Source organism: Eptatretus burgeri, chromosome 7, assembly GCF_056783735.1.
Source record: "Eptatretus burgeri isolate ZD-2024b chromosome 7, Ebu_testis_v1, whole genome shotgun sequence".
Lineage (NCBI taxonomy): Eukaryota > Metazoa > Chordata > Myxini > Myxiniformes > Myxinidae > Eptatretus > Eptatretus burgeri.
The window spans coordinates 61,120,186-61,138,817 of NC_140967.1; the positions used below are offsets into that span (position 1 = coordinate 61,120,186).

Consider the following 18,632-nt stretch of genomic DNA (forward strand, 5'->3'; position numbering starts at 1 on the left):
GTAAACCAAGGGCGGGAGGAAGGGTAAGACAACTGAACACGAGAGGGGATAAATCTGTGCATGAGGGAGAGCAAGTTTCTTTGAAAGAATTCCCAGGATGAGTTGATGTTTGAGAAAGTAGTGATAGGAGACCAGTCTGTAAGTTTGATGGCTGCTCGGAGACCCTGCCAGTCGGCTTGAGTGAAATGCCAGACTCGACGGCGGTGAGGTGGTTCTCTGATAACAGCCAGAGAGATGTCCACTTTAACAAGGACGTGGTCAGAAGAACCAATTGGAGCGAAGGAAGAGCAGCAGATATTGTCAGGGAAATTTGTCAAAATCAGATCCAGAAGAGATGGAGTACCATTGGTTGAGATCCGGGTCGGGAAGTTGACCGATTGAGTCAGTCCCAATGAGTCACAGAAAGCTTTTGCTGATGTCCCATGGCAGGTGAGAGAGGTACCCACACCTAGCCAACTGGCGTGATGACAATTGAAGTCGCCACATAAGAGGAAGAGAGAGTTTGGATGAGAAGATAGAAGATGGTCCATGTTTTCGGAGAGTGAGGTGTAGATGGAGTCATCACTGTTCGGTGGACGGTACAGTACACATATAAACATGAGGTGGGAGTGGAGGGGAAGCCGAAGCCAGAGGTATTCCTGGGGGTGTGGGGGAGTGAGAGCAGTGCAGGGAGAGTGAGGAATAGAGTCTTTGATGAAGAGAGCAACACCTCCACCAGGACGAGGCTCAGGTCTGTCATACCGGAGGACGGAGTAACCAGGGAGAGATACTTGGGAGTCAGACACGTCTTGGGAGAGGAAAGTTTCTGTTAGGCAGATAATGTCTGGTTTGTCAGTGGCAACCTGCATGGAAAGATCTGAAAGGTTTGAGCGAAGGCCCCGGATATTTGAGGTCCACACTTTTAATGAAGAGGTAGGGGAGGAGGCTTTGGGTGCAGGAGGTGGAGGGGGCGGGGGAGGGTAGGACGAGGGACGAGGGGGGGAGGTAAGGAGGGTTGCTGAAGGAGTGTGGGGTATTGCAGAATAGCGAGGGGAGGGGCCGAATGAGGAGGAGAAAAGGCTCTGTGGTGCTGGGAGAGAGGGGGGACAAGAGACAAGGAAGATGGCAGTTGAGTATTTGAGGAGGTGGAGTGAAGAGATGGAGGTGAGAGGGCAGTGGAGGGAGGTAGGTTGGTGGATGAGAGGGGGGGCAACTTAGAGAAGGAAGAGTGAGGGGGATGAAAGGTGGGAGAAAGGTGAGGGGGAATTTTTGAAAGAGGTGAGAGGGAGGCTTGGAGGGAGAAGAGTGGGATGGTTGCTTTGAGAGTGAGAGTGAGGGGTGAGGGGGGTGAGTTGGCACTGAAGTTGGAAAAAAGAATGGTTGATGGAAAGCGAGCATCCATGGCAAACTGTGGTTTTTAAAAGTTTTAGGTCAGAGATGCGATTTAACACAATTCTTGATGGATGCAATGAAGGCGAATTCAGAGCATGGAGAGAAGAAGCGCTGTAATAGTTGGATTTTTTAGGCAAGGAATGAAGGAGAGGTCGAAATGAAAGCAGTCTGTTGAAATAGCAGAAGAGTAGTGCATTGTGAAACAGTAAAGAGTACCACATGTGTGAGAGAGGAAGATGAAGCATCATAAGATCGTTTTTGTTGTTAATATTAATGTATGAGAGAGTTCAACAGATTTGGTCATGGAAATGTAAAAAAAAAAAAAAAGAAATCGAGGAAGACGAGGAGGAAGTTAAGAGGAAGAAGAAGTAGCAGAATCGGGAGAAGGTGAGCGTGTTGTTGTTGTTGTTGTTGTTGGGTATATATATATTTTTTTTTTTTTTTTTTTTTTTTGAGATAAGAAAGAGATTAGTTGGGAGAATGGGGGATGTTTGGAAAGTGGGGAGGATGAAAATTGAAGGTAATGGGGAGGATAGAAATTGAAGGTAATGGGGAGAAAAAACAAACAAACAAAAAAAAAAAAACGATCGAACACCAAGTGGAACCGGTAGGCCTCAAGCCTAGGACTAGGCCTCAAACACCAGGTAAGAACGTCGACATAAATACTCACAAAATAGCACGATTTTTGAAACAAAACCGAACTAGGAACACACATTAACATGTAGGTGAGAAAATTAAACAGTTAAAACGGGACAAATAACAACCGGAACTTAACTTTGAGAATGTCAGCAGGGAGCCCCGAAGGAGACCTCTTGCCGCTCAAAACCGGAACCGGAAGTGTTCAAAGAGAGAAATTCAGAGAAAAGGAGCAGTAAGAATTGATGTTTTTCTCACAAGAGAACAGGTTAAAATCTTGAATGACACTGGCTCACTTAAAATTAAAATGACAAAACCAATGTTGAAAAAATATTCAATAAGAGAGACGAGTGGAGGATTTCTCCCATTTCTAATTCCTTTATTTGCTGGCTTAAGTGCGGTTGGAGCATTGACGGGTGGTATTTCAACAGCGGTGAAAACTGCCAACGAAAGGAAGGCTCAACTCCGGGCTCAAAAAGAATTGGAAAGACATAACAAAGAGTTGGAGAAACATATTAGTGGAAGTGGTGTAATTGTAGATTTTGCTGAAAAACTTGAAGGTCTGCCTGATAAAGCGAGATTGTTAGTTGGAAATATGCTTTCTTCTATAGCACAAGCAGGTGTAAAATTAACGAAAAGAGGTAATGGATTATATCTTTCTAATAAATAAATGAGCATTGATGAGTGGTTGAAAGAATTTGGAAAGAATACAAAATCAAATTTACAACTTGTCAAATATTGTAAGAAATTAAAAATTCATAATGTGGTTATTTGTATGAGAGATGAATTAACAAATGTGCCGAAACATACAAAGAATATTATTATGAACTTAGAAGATAATAATGGGAACGGTTCTCATTGGGTTTGTATTTTTAATAGTCAAGACAAATATTATTTTGATAGTTTTGGTCTTCCGCCACCTGTTGAAGTCATAAAATTCTTACAGAATGGTGTTTATCAAACATTTCAAGTCCAAGAATTAAATTCCAAGTGTTGTGGTCAATTATGCCTATATGTGTTATTTCAACTCAACAAAAATAAAAAAATTTATGATATTATTTTTAATCTAATATAAATGACTTATGTTGGTAAAGATGGTTCTATCTTTGGTGTATCTCAAGAACTGGATATTGATTTATCAAATTATTACACAAAGGCACAGGCTGAACGACATAAATATAATATAACCAAAAATATTAACATGAAAAATGCTTATAAATTAAAAAATTATCCAACCCCAACTGAAGCGAATGACTTGGTGAGATTAAGTGATTTATCACAATATATATACTTAAATAAAACGGCTGTGTATTCCAAAGATACAGAAGTGTTGATATTATCTCCAGGTCATACAGAATTCACAGTTCGAATTAAAATAAATTTTTATAAAGAAGGGCGTATCGTTTGTATGAGAATAGAACAATGGGGGTATGATATGAATGATTTAGGGTATAATTGGTCATTTAAAATTAACCTCGAAGACCTGGAACAATTAAATCAGTCTCGTAAGGAAGAATATTATCCACTTGGTATCGAGAATGAGTTTTGTGGGGCTACGATTAGTAAACAACAAATAAAAGAATTTAATAAGGGAAATATAATAATGGTTTTGCCCTTGTTTATCTCATGAAAACAGAAAAAACAGGATTATATATAATAAGTAAGGAAATACAAAATGATTTAACTATGGGAAGATGGGGAGGTGTTTCGTGCCATAATATTATTCTAACATATATTTCTAATACATAAATGACAGCAAGAAGGCTTCAAGAAAATTATCATTTCTGTGTTCAAGCATACCTTCAAGAAAAGGGTATTCGGTATTTTAATAAATATGTTCTACAACATAAGAATGAGGTATTTTCAATAAAAGATTGGCATTATGCTGATGTTGATAAACCGACAACTTTAGATTTAATTAGAATGTTAAATAATGAAAAAATTATAAAGTTAAGAAAAGGTAAGGCTCTTTTAGAAATTCAAAAGAAATTTTATTGGTTTCCTGTTGTAAAAAAAAAATTATTTTGGATACAGGAATAACAAGAAATCCTGATGAATATATGTATAATATTCTATGGGGTGTAAGCGATTCAAGGATAGTAAGGGATGAGGAAGGAGTTGAAGAAGAGAGGGAAGAGGAGGAAAAGGAGAAGAGAGAGAAGGAGGAGAGGGAGAAGAAAGAGAAGGAGGAAAGAGAGAAGAGAGAGAGGGATGAAAGGGAGAAGAGAGAGAGGGAGGAAAGAGAGAAGAGAGAGAGGGAGGAGAGGGAGGAAAGAGAGTGGATGAATAAATATCAAAATATGGAAACCAGTGAGATTCAAAAAAGAATAGGGGTATTACAGAAAATAACTCAACCCACCGAGGAGGAAAACAAAGAATTGATAAGTCTATTTACAATACTTTCGACAAGACTATTGACATCGAGAAGACATGTATTTTAATTCAAGTTTTTCATTTTTTTTTTTTTCTTAAATAAATGGGGGAGAGAGTGAAGGCATTTCTAAGGATTCTTTATGTTTTAAAAATTAAGATTCAAATGTGCATGTTGGAAACTAAAAAGGTTTTTGCACTCTGCAGGAATTTTTCTCATAAATAAATAAGTTATTGTCTCAAATGTAAAAAGAAAACTAATACTAAAAATATTTCATATATTAAAAGTAAAAATAACAGGGTTATACAAAAAGGTATATGTTCGGTGTGTGGTTCAAAAAAAAAATCAATTTATCTCCCAACACAAACTAGGAGGAGATATACAAAAGTTTTTATCAGGAAGTAAATTTACAACTACTGGAATACCAGGGGAATTACATCTTCCAGGGTATTCTTTCTGTGGTCCAGGCACAAACTTGGATAAAAGATTAGATGAGGCAGACAATCCTAAATCCTGGAGTAAGCCTATCAATAGAGTTGATGAAGTGTGCATGAGACACGATATTGATTATGGGAATACCACAACGTTGGAAGAAAAGCATGAAGCCGATAGAGAAATGTTGTATAATTTGTCTCTGATACAAAATCCAACCTTGAGAGAAAAAGTTGATCGGTTCATTGTGAAGAAGATGATCAGTGCTAAATTGAAACTTGGACTTGGAAATTCAAAAAACTTGTAAGCTCTAATGATGTCATTAAGATTGAAGAGCAATTAGCTGATGAATTACATAAACCAATATTCACAAAGTTTCAGAGAAGGAAAGTTTATTCCAAGGAAGTAGATTATATCTGGTCTGCTGATTTGATTGAACTCAATAATGATAAGGGGTACAAGTATGCTTTAACCGTTATTGATTTGAGGAGTAGTATAGATATGTGTGGGTTGTCCCTTTAAAAAACAAAACAGGTAATACTCTTATGTTAGCTTTTCAACAGATATTTAATAAAAGTAAGAGAAAACCTAAAAAATTGTGGACTGATGAGGGTAGAGAGTTTTATAACAAGACATTTATGAATTTTCTAAAAAATAACAGTATTACATTATACAGTACCTTTAATGAAGGGAAGGCAGTTGTTGAACGTTTTAATCGTACCTTAAAAGAGAGACTATATAAAAAATTCACACAACTCGGTTCACAACAATGGTCATCTTTTATTCAGGATATTGTGGATAAGTATAATGACACGATTCACACGGCAACAAATATGAAACCATCAGAAACATTTACAAAATTAAAATATGAAAAAGAGATTAATGTCAGAAAACCTAAGTTCAAAGTTGGTGATATCCTAAGAATATATAGGTGGAAATCTCATTTTGAAAAAGGTTATACGAAAAGATGGACCAACGAGCTTTTTAAAATTGTTGATGTAATAGATACGGTTCCTTGGACTTATAAGATATATGATTTGGAAGGGGAAGAGATTTTAGGTTCATTTTATTCACAGGAATTACAAAAGACAAAGATAAATTGAAATTTTTTGACTCTGCCCCTTTTTGGCTCCACCCACACAAGCCCCCACCCACACAAGCCCCGCCCACACAAACCCCACACAAACCCCACCACACACCCCCCCCACAAGCTCCAATAAATAGAAATTTTTTGACTCCGCCCCTTTTTGACTCCGCCCACACACGCCCCTCCCACCGAAGCCCCGCCCACACAAACCCCACACAAACCCCACACAAGCTCCACACAAGCTCCACACAAGCTCCACACAAGCTCCACACAAGCTCCACACAAGCTCCACACAAAAACTCCACACAAGCTCCACACAAACAAACCCCACACAAGCTCCACCCATATTCATCATATTCACATAATTAGTGATTAGTTAATTAGTTCCCCACACACACACAACATGTTTATTTAATTAAAAAATTATCCACCCATCCACACAAGCTCCACTCATCCACCCATCCCCCCATCTCTCCACCCATCCATTTATCCACACAAACCTCATCCACATAAGCCTCATCCACATTCACCCCTCCCACACAAGCTCCACCCACATAAACCCCTGCCCATATAAACCCTGCCCACATAAACCCCTCCCACATAAGCCCTGCCTACACAAGCTCCACACAAAAACTCCACACACATAAACCCTGTCCACATAAACCCCTCCCACACAAGCTCCACCCACATAAACCCCGCCCACACAAGCCCCACCCACACAAGCCCCACCCACACACACCCCGCCCACACAAGCCCCTCCCACACACACCCCACCCACACAAGCCCCCACCGAAGCCCCGCCCACACAGGCCCCGCCCACACAAGCCCCACCCCCTCATCCCCCCTGTGCGCCCCCACCTTTGACCCACCACCTCCCTCATCCCACCCCCACCCTTCCCCACACACACACATGGGGAGGGGAGGGATGGGATGAGGGGTGATGGGTCATTGGGGGAGCGCACCTACCCCCCTCCCCCCAACCCCCCCCTTTACATCTCTTTTATTCTTTTCTTGTAATTCAGAATCAAGTAATTGTAAACAAAACAAATATAATTTATTAATATTGAAAATATTAAATATTCATTTGCGAGAATGTATAATCTTTCCCAGCAATCTTCTTCAGATGTCTTGTGATTTCGAAACTCAGACACCATATTCTGTTTTGAAACAAAAAGTGGATAATAATGAGGTTCTATAAAGATAATTACATGGTAATATGAATAAACCTCGTTGACCACTGAATTAACACACCAGGAGCCTGTCATCCTTTCAAGGTCAATAAAATGAATTCCAGTGTACTGACAAAACCACGTCCAAACTAATGATGCAACCAACATAAGGCGACATTCTAAAGAGAGAGTGATATTAATAATAATTCAGAAATATTTACCTCCAGAAAATCATGTGTTGTACGAGTGATATTAATAATAATTCAGAAATATTTACCTCCAGAAAATCATGTGTTGTACAAGATTGCTTCAACAGCTGATGTTGTGCGATAGTGCTGAAAAAAAAAATAATAAGTCAAGGGTATAGATGAAGAGACAGACAGGGAAAGCAACACACACACACACACACACACACACACACACACACACACACACACACACACACACACACACACACACACACACACATACACACACACATACACACACACACGTGCCTCACCATTGGTTTAATTCATTCGAGATCAGAGGCCAGTCATTATAAATCATTGGCCTCTTCAATAAGAGCAGAGAGAGGTAGGTAGAAAGACAGACAGAGAGAGAGGCACACACACGTGTCTCACCATTGGTTTAATTCCTTCGAGATGAGAGGACGTGATAAGACTTCATGCCACTCATTGTAAATGTCTTTCAATTCTCTTCTAAAATCATTGATCTCTTCAATAAGAGTATTAATTTCATGAACCACGTCGTGATATGTAAACTCAATTTCTTCCAATGCCCTGTCAGGGAAAAAAAATATATATATATATATCAGAATTATCATGATTTAATTAATAATCATTTGCTTCATCGTTCAAAGAGAAAAGCATACACAAACTTACCAACTCTGTAGTGGGCTGTTGGCTTCATCGGAAGAAAGATCGTCCATGCCTCAGTTGTAAAAATGAAAATCCCGTCTGGCAGAAACTTTGTCTGGCGAACCGCTTATAAAGCAATGATGAGGAGATTGCTTAATCATTGGGTGTGGGCACAGGAAATGACAAGCTTCTCTTAATGATCTCATCTGGCCACCGCCCGAGTTGCAAATCATTTTTGTACATAAACCACGCCATAAAAGTTTTGATTCAAATGTTTTCAGTTCGTGTTCTGAGATAAAATATAAACACGAGACCTTGTCTCACAGAATAGTTCCTATTTTTTCACAGCATGACAGTCCAAAACCACTTCCTCATTCACACAGCACGGCCGTGTCAAAAAAACACTTCCTCATTTTCACGGCATGAACTGAAAACATTTGAAACAAAACTTTTTTATGGCATGGTTTATGTACAAAAATGATTTGCAACTCGGGCGGTGGCCAGATGAGATCATTAAGAGAAGTTTATCATTTCGTAATGGCACAAAAGGGGTATCTTAAAAAATATAAAGATTCAAATGTTTTGTTTTTCAATATTTTAGATGGGGATTATTGTGCAAAGAAAATAAAACTATTGAAGGAATTTGAGAATGAACAAATGTTTATAGGTTCAATGAGTGAGCTAAACAATATGCATTGGTTATTTGATAAAGAGTGCCCCGAGGCTTTGACGTTTCAGATATTTCTTTCGAATCACCTTTAACAAATCTTTATCTTGTTGTATGGGTTATTTGATAAAGAGTGTCCCGGGGCTTAGATGTTTCAGATATTTCTTTAGAATCACCTTTAACAAATCTTTATCTTGTTGTATGGGCTATTTGAATAGAGAGCCCCTAGGTTAAAAGGGGAAATAAAAAAATGACCGTTTTTACAGCCATTTTTCCCTGCTGTGCAGGGTTTGGCTTTTTCTTGAGGCAATGTTTTATGGCCGGATGCCCTTCCTGACACCAACCCTGGTCGCCTCTTACGACACACAGGGATATGGTACACCTATTCTAACCGGGGCATACACCGGGACCAGTACACTGGCACTCATTTCGCTGACCTCGGAAGGATGGCAGGCTGAGTCAACCCCCTGGTGTTAATTCAGCAGCCAACGGGATTTGAACTCAGGACCCTGGGATCCCAAGCCGCCACCCTAACCACTAAGCCAACACCAGGCTCCAGGTTAAAAGGGGAGACAAATAAATATAGCTTGGGCTAAAAAGGGGATTTATTTTTTTAGGGGAAAAAAAAGAAAAATTTCATGGCTGAAAATCCCCCATTCATTTACATGGGGAAAAGTGAGCCAGAACCAGTATTCTTTCCCTACTGACGTAAATAGACTCGACGTAAATCAGTGACTTACTTCTGCATCAGGAAGAAGTTAATTGTATTTGAGTTGGTTGTTGGAACAATTAGGCTCGTCATGGTCACTTGAGAGTTGCATTTCCACAGGATTTCCGTATATCTCGTGGGATTGTAAGTTGATCAGGCAACCGTGATGGGCCATGACATGTGGGAGCCATACTATTGCTGTTTTGATCGTGGTTTCTGTCTTTGGTGGGGAGAGGAGGGTTGAGTTGTGGTTGGGTGGCGGGTTGGGGGAGAGGGTTTGAAGGCTTGGAATGGGGTGGGGATTTTGAAGCCTTCTGTTTTTGAGTTGGGAGGGGGTTGAAGACTTTGGTGTTAGGCGGTGGAGGTTGAGGACTTGTGGGGGGGGGGGGGGGTTGGGAGTGGGAGTTGATGACTTGGGGTTTCAGGGTAGAGTGACCTGGTCTGAATCCAAATTGATGATCGGAAATCAAGCCATTGGAGAAGAGGAAGGATTTGATGTCGGAAGCGATGATAGATTCCATGACCTTGCTGATGATTGGGAGCAGGCTGATTGGTCTGTAGTTGTAGAGATCAGTTTTTGCACCTTTCTTATCCACCATCCATCCATTGGGGCCATACCCTGTGCCGAGTGTTGGTGCTGCCTAAGCAGTCTCCTTGGCTGTTGAACACAATCGTGGACAGGTCGCCACTCCGTCACAGACCTTTTTTTTGCAGAGCGGTAATGTTTATGCCTGATGTTGGCTTAATGGTTAGGGTGGTGGTCTTGGGATCCTAGGATTCTGAGTTTAAATCCTACTCAACTGTTCACTTAATACTAGGTGGGGTTGATTCTGCCTGTCATCTTTCCGAGGTCGGCAAAATGAGTGCCAGCTTGCTGGTATCCTGTGTCGGAGTGGTGACCTATTCCGGATTGTGCCCAATTGCCAAGTACTAAAGGGAGAACCATCCATCTCTCACACTTTCTTCTCAAGGTATTGCTGTCATATAATAATATAATCAACCGACTTGGACCAATTTTTTTTTTTTTGCCCGTTTAAAAATAAATATAACTTTTAAAAGGAAGAAGAACAGCGTGATTTGGAGCCTAATTTCGTGGTTCTGACGAGACCATTTTTATTACTCTGCGACAGCAGGAACCCTTTATAGTGGGGGCAGATAACAGCAATTTTTGAGAGGAATCGTGCAAATGATGATACAAGCATCAAATTTGGCACATTTGTTCTCCAGGGGATTCTAATCAAATCTGCCTGATTGGCCATTTGAAAATTCAAATTTTGAAAAATTTCAAAAAAAATAAAAAACTTCAAAAAAGTCAAGATCATGAATCAATGTTGGTTGCTGGCTGAAATTGGTGAACGTTTCAGAAACATCATCAAAGACGTTCCAAGTCTGCCATGCAGTTTTCTTCCCTTTACCGTGGAAGGCAGACAGGACACCACATCCAGTGAACGCATGGAAGTATGTGATCCCTCTAGCTTTCTCAGGCCCTATTGCAGAAACTACCTCATGGACTGGAATCCATCACGCCCTGGCTCCTTGGCCAAAGGCAATCCACATGTTCTCAAGACCTAGTTCCTGTAAGGATGGCAGTACAGATATTGCTATGACTAGTACGTCCGTGTCATTAGCCTTAATGATAATGGACTTGCTACCATCCGTCGTTGCATCCCTGGCATCCACAAGTATTCGAGTGTCAGCTTCTTCATGACAACATGGAGACACAGCATCCAGTGACTTCCTTGTGTTGCTAATGGCATCTTCTCCTTTTGTGACAATGACTGTGCTTGTTGTCTGTGCTTCACACATCTTTTCCGCAAGGAAGTGAAACAGCTCAGTCTTGTTGCTGTCATCTCGAAGAAAGCTTCTCCAGTTACTTGGGGTCTTACTGGTTCCTGTCACTCTTCTTCTGATTCCTTGCCCCCTTTTCGACCTTGCCTCGGACTTCAGACTTGACTTCTTGTACATATCTTACACTACTTCCACCCTCTCATACCTGGCACCATAGGATTCCACCTTTGGAATGATGTCTTCTTTAGCATAGTCATCAAATATCTTTGAAGTGCGTGGAGGTAGGGCATTGATAAGTGCTGAGCCATCAATGATGACTGCATCTCCCCTTGGTTCTCTGTCTGGGATGTTCACTTGCACTTCAAGAATTTCAGCCAGCTGTGACTTCAAATAACTTTTGGGTCCAATTGGATCAAAGGTCAAGGTCACGAAAAGATCAAAATCGTTTTTCGCTCATAATTTCGTCAAAAATGATCTTATTTACTTCAAACTAAGCTTATAGTGAACCTTATTCTATTTGTCACTATAATTCTACCCATTCCTATTGTGAAAAATGCATATCTGTGAAGATCGGTAGGGTCCGAAGTTTTGGGGGTCATGGTCATCGGTCAAAATTACAAATTTTCCATTAAAACTAAAACATGGTTACGAAAATTTTAATTTGACCCCAAAATAACTTTATGCCTTAATTGGGTGAGATTTGTTTTGCCTGGCACCACTTGTTTATTTATTGCTTATACAGAGCTGCCAGTTGCCTACCACCGCCCAAATAAAGATATGCGTCAGAAGAATGCGTTGCATGCTTGGAACAAAATCACCCATAGGGCGGGTGGATGCTCTGCTCATAGCACAGATGATGATCTGTAAAACCGAGTGCATATGTTACACACACAAAGTTCTTGACAGTCCGTGGTTCGAACAGAAGTTTCTTGCGATGCTTCACTGTACCGACCTCTCAAGTTGGTCGTCTTCTAGAATCGGGAAATGAAGTCTGTGGCCCCATGTTAAGAAATAATTTATTTATCCAAATTGACTCCATTTCTGTCATCTGAAGGTAAATTAACCACTTGTCCTTCTATTTGTTTGCTTGTTTACATTGGAGATAAATAGTGAACAAACCCATTTTAGTGATATTACCACATCAAAGATTATGGCACTGAAATGTTTATATTTTATATCTTGTGGTTCTCAGGTCCTTCACCCATGTGATCTCTACATAAAGAGCAGCCAAGCCAAAGACAAGCCTCCATTCATCAATTTTGTCTGTGCCTCCTTCAATCTGCGGGTTAGATGTTAACACTTTTTATCATGCTACTGACTTTGAGCTTGTCAAAAGTTTATTTTGTTTTTTCCTTTCTAATTGAGGCTTTTGGAAGAGTGAGCTAACAGAGGGTAAGAGGTAACGAGCTGATTTTGATACAGTCGGGTCATGGTTGTACACAAGCAAGGGAATGAAGATCAGGAAAAGAGAGAAGGGGAGGAAACACACTATCTGCCAGTCAGAGGATTGGACTAAGTTAGTAGGGTTTATGGGGGTAGATAAGGATGTGGGATAACAGGGGATGGTGGTGCACATGCTTGAACACCTGGAAGGATTTAACTGCCTCAGTAACACAGTTCCATAAATGGTAGAAAGTCATCGTCGTCGTTTTACAGCCGTTTCCATACTTGCAAGCCGAGAGAAAAAAAAAATAGAGTTGAAGTGTGTATTAACCCTGGATGTTTGGAATTTTATTGATGTATTGTTTTGAGGCTCATGGTTGAGCTGTACTTACATAAATCGTCTGTGGGAGCAAAGACGCAAATATACGTCGATCTACTTTTACATTTTGTTAGATCATTAGAAGACAACGAACAGATGCTTCTAAGTGTTATTGAATTTTAAACCGGGTTAACAGCGTTATGACCCATGGGTTTGAATGAGAATGTTAAACAAGGGCAATGCTAAACTTTTCTTTATCTCATAACTTTCAGTTGCTTACTTTTGTTTTATTTATTCATTTATTAGGTTTCCCCAGTTATCATCAACACCATAATGAGCATTTTTGCTGCGATGACCATGTCAACGTCATTGAGCAAAACATCTTCATTGGGTAAAGATGATGTAGAACCAGGGGAGGCAGTGTGTGAAGACCTGTGGAAGATCAAAGCCCTGGGAAAGGATTACCAGCCCTGGTATTTGGAACAGAAAGAACCCAGGAAGGAAACAAAGGTATGTTTTTTTTGTTGTTGTTTTTTTTTGCCGTGTTGCTGCAATAGGTGTCTATCTTTCTCTCTTATCCTTCCTCTCATAAATGTCATACCAAAGACTTAAAAACGTGCTGTTTCCTTGCTTGACACTCAGCATTAAAAATGATTGGGCATGGACAAACAACCATAAATTAGCAATACCAGAGCAAGCTTTGAATGGGCCTAAATGCCACCTCCTGCATTGAAGTTTCTTGAAAGGGAACTCGTATTATAAACATATATTGAAAAAATGGGGTATCTGTGTGAAGCGGATCGCTGAAAATATTGGACATGTGAAAGTTTGTTGTTGTTTTTCAGGGCTCTTGGTCCCATACCCAAGCTGTTGGTAGTGAAGCTGCAGTAACAGGAGAAAAGCTCCAGCTGAGTCTTGAGTCGTTTGTTATGACTCTTGAGGGAGGTGTTGGCAATCAAACGACCCCTCTGCTGCTAGCCGAGGCAGGGGTGATGGGTTCGGTACAAAACTGGCGCTCATTTCCTTCCCTTCAAACGTCGGTCTCCTTGCAGGTATAGCAATATAATTTTTTTTAAATATTTTTTCTTGCCCATTTTGCATTTACCAATGTGGTTTGTATGACAAACATAAATTGCACAAATGCATTCTTTTTCAACACATCAGATATTTTTGAAATGCATATTTGATGTGGATTGTTCCAGGTGTCCTCCTACAATGAAGTCCTTGGTGTGTGGGAGCCACTAGTGGAACCGATTCAAACTCCCTATAATCAAAGCAAACCCTGGAGTCTCAACTTGAAGGTAGTCACTTAATCTACATGCAAGTAGCTCTTTCTGTTAAAGAAGGAATTTTTGTTTTTTTTTTATCTTATTTTATTTTTCTAGTAAGCTGTCAATTCAAGGAGCAAGATAGTTGATGTAAGCTATTTGAATATTTATATAAAGTGATTAAGTTGGTAGATGAAGGCATGGGACCATTGTGGGGCTGTGAAGGCTGAATGAGAGTTTTTAAATGGAGAATAAACGCTACTCTGATTTCACCGATTTTTGATTTTCCAATTCTGATATTCTGTCCAACTATGATATTCCTCTCTCCACTCTATCATCATCATCAATCATCTGTCCCGAACTCTACCATAGCATGCCAACTTTTTTGATCTGCCTGTCTCTTCTGTACCACTTTCCCTGTATTATCAATTTGTCATTTCATCTTGCATGTGCTCTATCTCATACCATCATTTCCCTTTTTATATCAATGTTTGTGTATGTGTGTGTTCATCCTCAGCCTTGGTTGCAAGCTCCTTTGTAAATTTTAGTTGTGCCTAGCTCCACCTTGAAGGTTGGTCATGGTCAAATTCCTGAGATTTATAGACGACTAGTGTGGATTGGCTCGCTACTCTCACCTCTTCACATATCGTTGCAGAGATTGACGTCACAGATTTGCTGTGTTGGCATGACTTACACCAGTCATAACACAAACATTTCTTTTCTACAAATTTATTTGTAATATTGGTGATATTATATTTAATTGAAATTTATTTGTGAATAAAGTCCAAGTGGTCTCAACTGTCTAACCTGGCTGAAGGGTATAAACCATAAGGAGTCTAAATGGTGTTAAGGTCTAAAGGGTCTTTGGGGTCTTCATTGTATTTTTGGGTCTTCGGGGTCTTTTGAGACTTTTGGGTGTACGGGGTCTTCAGGGTCTATTTCGGTCTTCAGTGTATTTTGGGTCTTCGGTGACTTTTAGGTCTTTAGGGTCTTTGAGGTGTTTTGGGTCTTCGGTGACTTTTGGTGTCTTTTGGGGCTTTTGGGTCTATAGGGTATTCAGGGTCTATTTGGGTCTTCAGTGTATTTTGGGTCTTCAGGGTCTTTTGGGACTTTTGGGTGTACGGGGTCTTCGGTGACTTTTAAGTCTTTGTGGTCCTTGGGGGCTTTTGGGTCCTAAGGGTCTTTTGGGTGTTTAGAGGTCTAAAGGGTCTTGGTGAATTAATGTTCAAACAGGACGTGATTAATAGGCATATAGTCTTCACGGCTTCCCAAACTGACTCATGGCTTCACCGCCTCACCATGATTTTTGTTTTTATTTATGTATATGTATATATATGTATATATATATATATATGTATATATATATATATGTATATATATATATATATATATATATTTATATATATATATATATATATATATATATTTATATATATTTTCTCATTTAATTAAAGTGGGGTTTAAATCCATTTAGACCTTAGTTATTTTATAACTTGGTTTACGCAGTTCTTCAGCTAAAATGTAGGGTCGGTAGGTCGAAATATAAATATAAATAGAATTTAAATTTTTAGAAATTATATATTTTTATGATTTTTTTTTCGGTTATTCCATGGAAAAGACAAGGGTTGGTGGGGGGGAAATAAATATAAATCCCAGACCAGGAAGATCTAAGAAAACATTGAAGATGGAAGATCATTCAAATGCAGGATGCCCATGTTCACTGTATCATCTGATGTGAAAAACAATAAAGAAGGATTAAAACTTGTTTTTACAATATAGTCGGCATGTTTTTCTTATAGAAACCTGTTGGATCATCAAACAAATGGAAACAATGCTGAGAAAATTACTGTCCTAGTCATAGATGTGTGCGTGCACACCAGTGCATAGTGCTGGATATGATTTAAAAAAAATGTGTCTACGAGGAGTCAACAGGCTCAAAACGGTCAATCAGAGCCATAACCAGCTCTTGCTTTTCAGTGGGCATCTGATCGTACCGTCTCCCCATCCCCATGAGCACATCAAAGGCTGATTTCTGGTCCGTTGAAGGCTGAATATCAGCATCTCGCAGGGAAACTTTGACGTATTTGGCACCAAAATCTATCAATACAAACAGTGGTGTACAACTTTCAATTGAAACAAAATCGGCACGATCGAGAGTAGCCTGCGAATCATCCCTGCTGCTGCACTGAATTGATGCAATCGTTCGGCCAGAATATTCGTCGTCAAGATGTTGCGTGATTAAATTACCAATACAGTCACTCAAATTTATACCGCTGACATACTTCTTAACAATCACTTTCGCCCCAGAAACCACAGTCAATCTGAACCACGCAGGCCACTGCTCAGACGCCATGACCGAAGACTACTGCGCAGTTTGGTTAAAGGTGACTCGGCATTTTGGTGCGCGCACGAAATTATATTTTGAAAATAAATGCCGACGTTTACATTTCAGGTTTTGAAACTTTTGCACCTTCGGCAGAAAATGTATAAATATAAAAGGCTAAAAATGTGTTTTATATTTATATTTCATTTCGGCAAATATACCGTTGGCGGATCCGTAAACCAAGTTATAAAATAACTAAGGCCTAAGCTGTTCTGTGCTTGTTTGTTAAATTATGTTTATGTATTTCCAGTGCAGATTTAGATTGTGGTGCAGGACTGTTTGTGATCGCCAATATTTCCTTGGTCCTGTGCTTTCGTGCAGCTGTGCCAAACTGGAGGTCTGGCGAGTCCTCAAACCATACCTGGTGATGAGCCTGCTCCCCCTCTGGCATTAACAGAGATGACTGTGTCTTCTGAAGACAGCTTAAATCTGACCGTGACCACTCGTGGCCTTGAGGTCATGACAACACTGCTCAAGGTGGTACAAATACTTTGAAAAAAAAATGCAAATAGAGGGCTTGGCCTAATGGAATTGTGAAGGGGACATGGCTGTCATGGGATCATGCTGAAAATCTAAATTTGACAAAGTTTGAAGTACATTTTCTGGAAATCCATGATTACTCGGTTGACAAAGTTTAGCTGTAAAGGTCTGTTACAGTTGAAAGTCTCCATTTGAGACTAATGGAAAACTAATCTTAATCATGTGCATTCGTGTCCTGCGTCAGCAGACAGGTAGAACAATGAATGGAATCGATAGAACGTTTATCGAAGTATCCTAACCGCTGAGGGAACCAGGATAAGCTGATGTTTTGGACATTATCCCTCCATCAGTGCAAGACAAAGGGTTAACACCACTGACACTAAGCTTCTTCTTGCTTCTCACAGCAGTACTGCTTGTATATTTCGATCATTGGTTCCATCCATTGCTCTTACATTTGAGATCCATTTTGAGAATAGATAAAGCTTGCATTTACTCATTTATGGCATGATTACATTTTTTGAAAGTTTGCTTGGAAGAAGGTCCAACACAGTTTCTAAGATTTAAAACTGATATTATATTATTCTTTTTGTTTTGCACACCAGGCCTTTTCCGAGGCAACAAAGGGGGGAGGAACGTTTGGCAAAGATTGCGCCCCACTGGTGGTGACCAATGCTTTGGGAATCGCCATCAGTCTTTCACTGGGAGCAGATATTTGTATCTTTCAATCCCACAAACACGATGGGAAAAAGATTGTTCATCAACCAGTCATAGAGTTGAGTGCTGGAAAATGTATCGAGCTCGATTTCTCAAAATCTGAAGCACTTGGTCATACATCTGTACTGCTCCGCCAGGAAAGCACTGTTTTTTCACTTTCTTTCAGTGAGCATCACACGTGGTTCAGTACATTTCTCTCATTAAACTTCACAGACATGGCATGTTCTCCTCGTCCACATTCCTTGTACCATCTTCCTTGTAGTCGATTGATTTGAAGTTTTGTCACGAGTATAACCACATATAATTGTATAAAATCTGTCGTCATAATGACCTTTACAAATTACATCTCGTGCCTTGTTGTTAAGATATAATATTGTTGCGGTTCTCAGAACCGCATGCATACAGCAGATGTGTCCCAAGACAGTTATCCCATTATTATATGTGTAGATAGTCCCCTTCCTTTTGTTTAGCGGGACAACAAGAAAGTGCATTGCGATGATCGAAGAGCTAGGGTTGCTTAAATCATTTTCTTCTTCATTCATCACCACTCTTCTTCTTCTTTTCTGATTTTTCCTGAGGTAAATCAGCCACGTGCGCCTTCGCTGTAAGCTGGGGAGAATTGTCGATTGCATTCAAAGGGCATCCGAACAAATACCTCTTAAGAGGCTGCACGAATGGTGTTTTTCACAGCACGACGATCCACGGTACCCTCTGCCCCGCTTGCCCTCGTCTCGTTCACTACAGTGTGTTGGAATGTTCACAGCACGACGATCCACGGTACTCTATTCCCCGCTTGCCCCTCGTCCTGTTTACCACAGCATGTTTGAGTGTTCACAGCACGATGATCCACGCCGCACGAAACACGTACAGAGGCCAATAAAGCCGACTTCACGCCATGTTGGGCAGGATACGAGTGTGCGGGTAGAAGCGGCTTGTTCTTTGTCAAACCTCAATACCCTACACATATTGGTGTTCACTCCGCACACGCGCTGGCA

The 18,632-nt window shown here is 40.2% G+C and overlaps 1 protein-coding gene and 1 long non-coding RNA gene across 2 annotated transcripts in view; one reads left to right on the plus strand and one right to left on the minus strand.

Annotated features, from left to right (window-relative positions):
- LOC147023371 (intermembrane lipid transfer protein VPS13A-like) overlaps positions 1-18,632 on the plus strand; it is a 220,847-nt gene that overhangs the window by 163,277 nt on the left and 38,938 nt on the right. The window contains exons 41-46 of the mRNA XM_085888717.1: positions 12,283-12,375; positions 13,099-13,302; positions 13,638-13,844; positions 13,995-14,093; positions 16,765-16,920; positions 17,526-17,802. Coding sequence (XP_085744843.1) covers positions 12,283-12,375; positions 13,099-13,302; positions 13,638-13,844; positions 13,995-14,093; positions 16,765-16,920; positions 17,526-17,802 — 1,036 coding nt within the window. The remainder of the gene's footprint in view (positions 1-12,282; positions 12,376-13,098; positions 13,303-13,637; positions 13,845-13,994; positions 14,094-16,764; positions 16,921-17,525; positions 17,803-18,632) is intronic.
- LOC147023372 (uncharacterized) lies at positions 6,887-8,712 on the minus strand. Its single transcript, XR_015060165.1, has 4 exons — positions 7,951-8,712; positions 7,690-7,848; positions 7,344-7,401; positions 6,887-7,054 (listed from the first exon to the last, which is right to left on the minus strand). It is a non-coding gene; the product is annotated as an uncharacterized LOC147023372 (long non-coding RNA).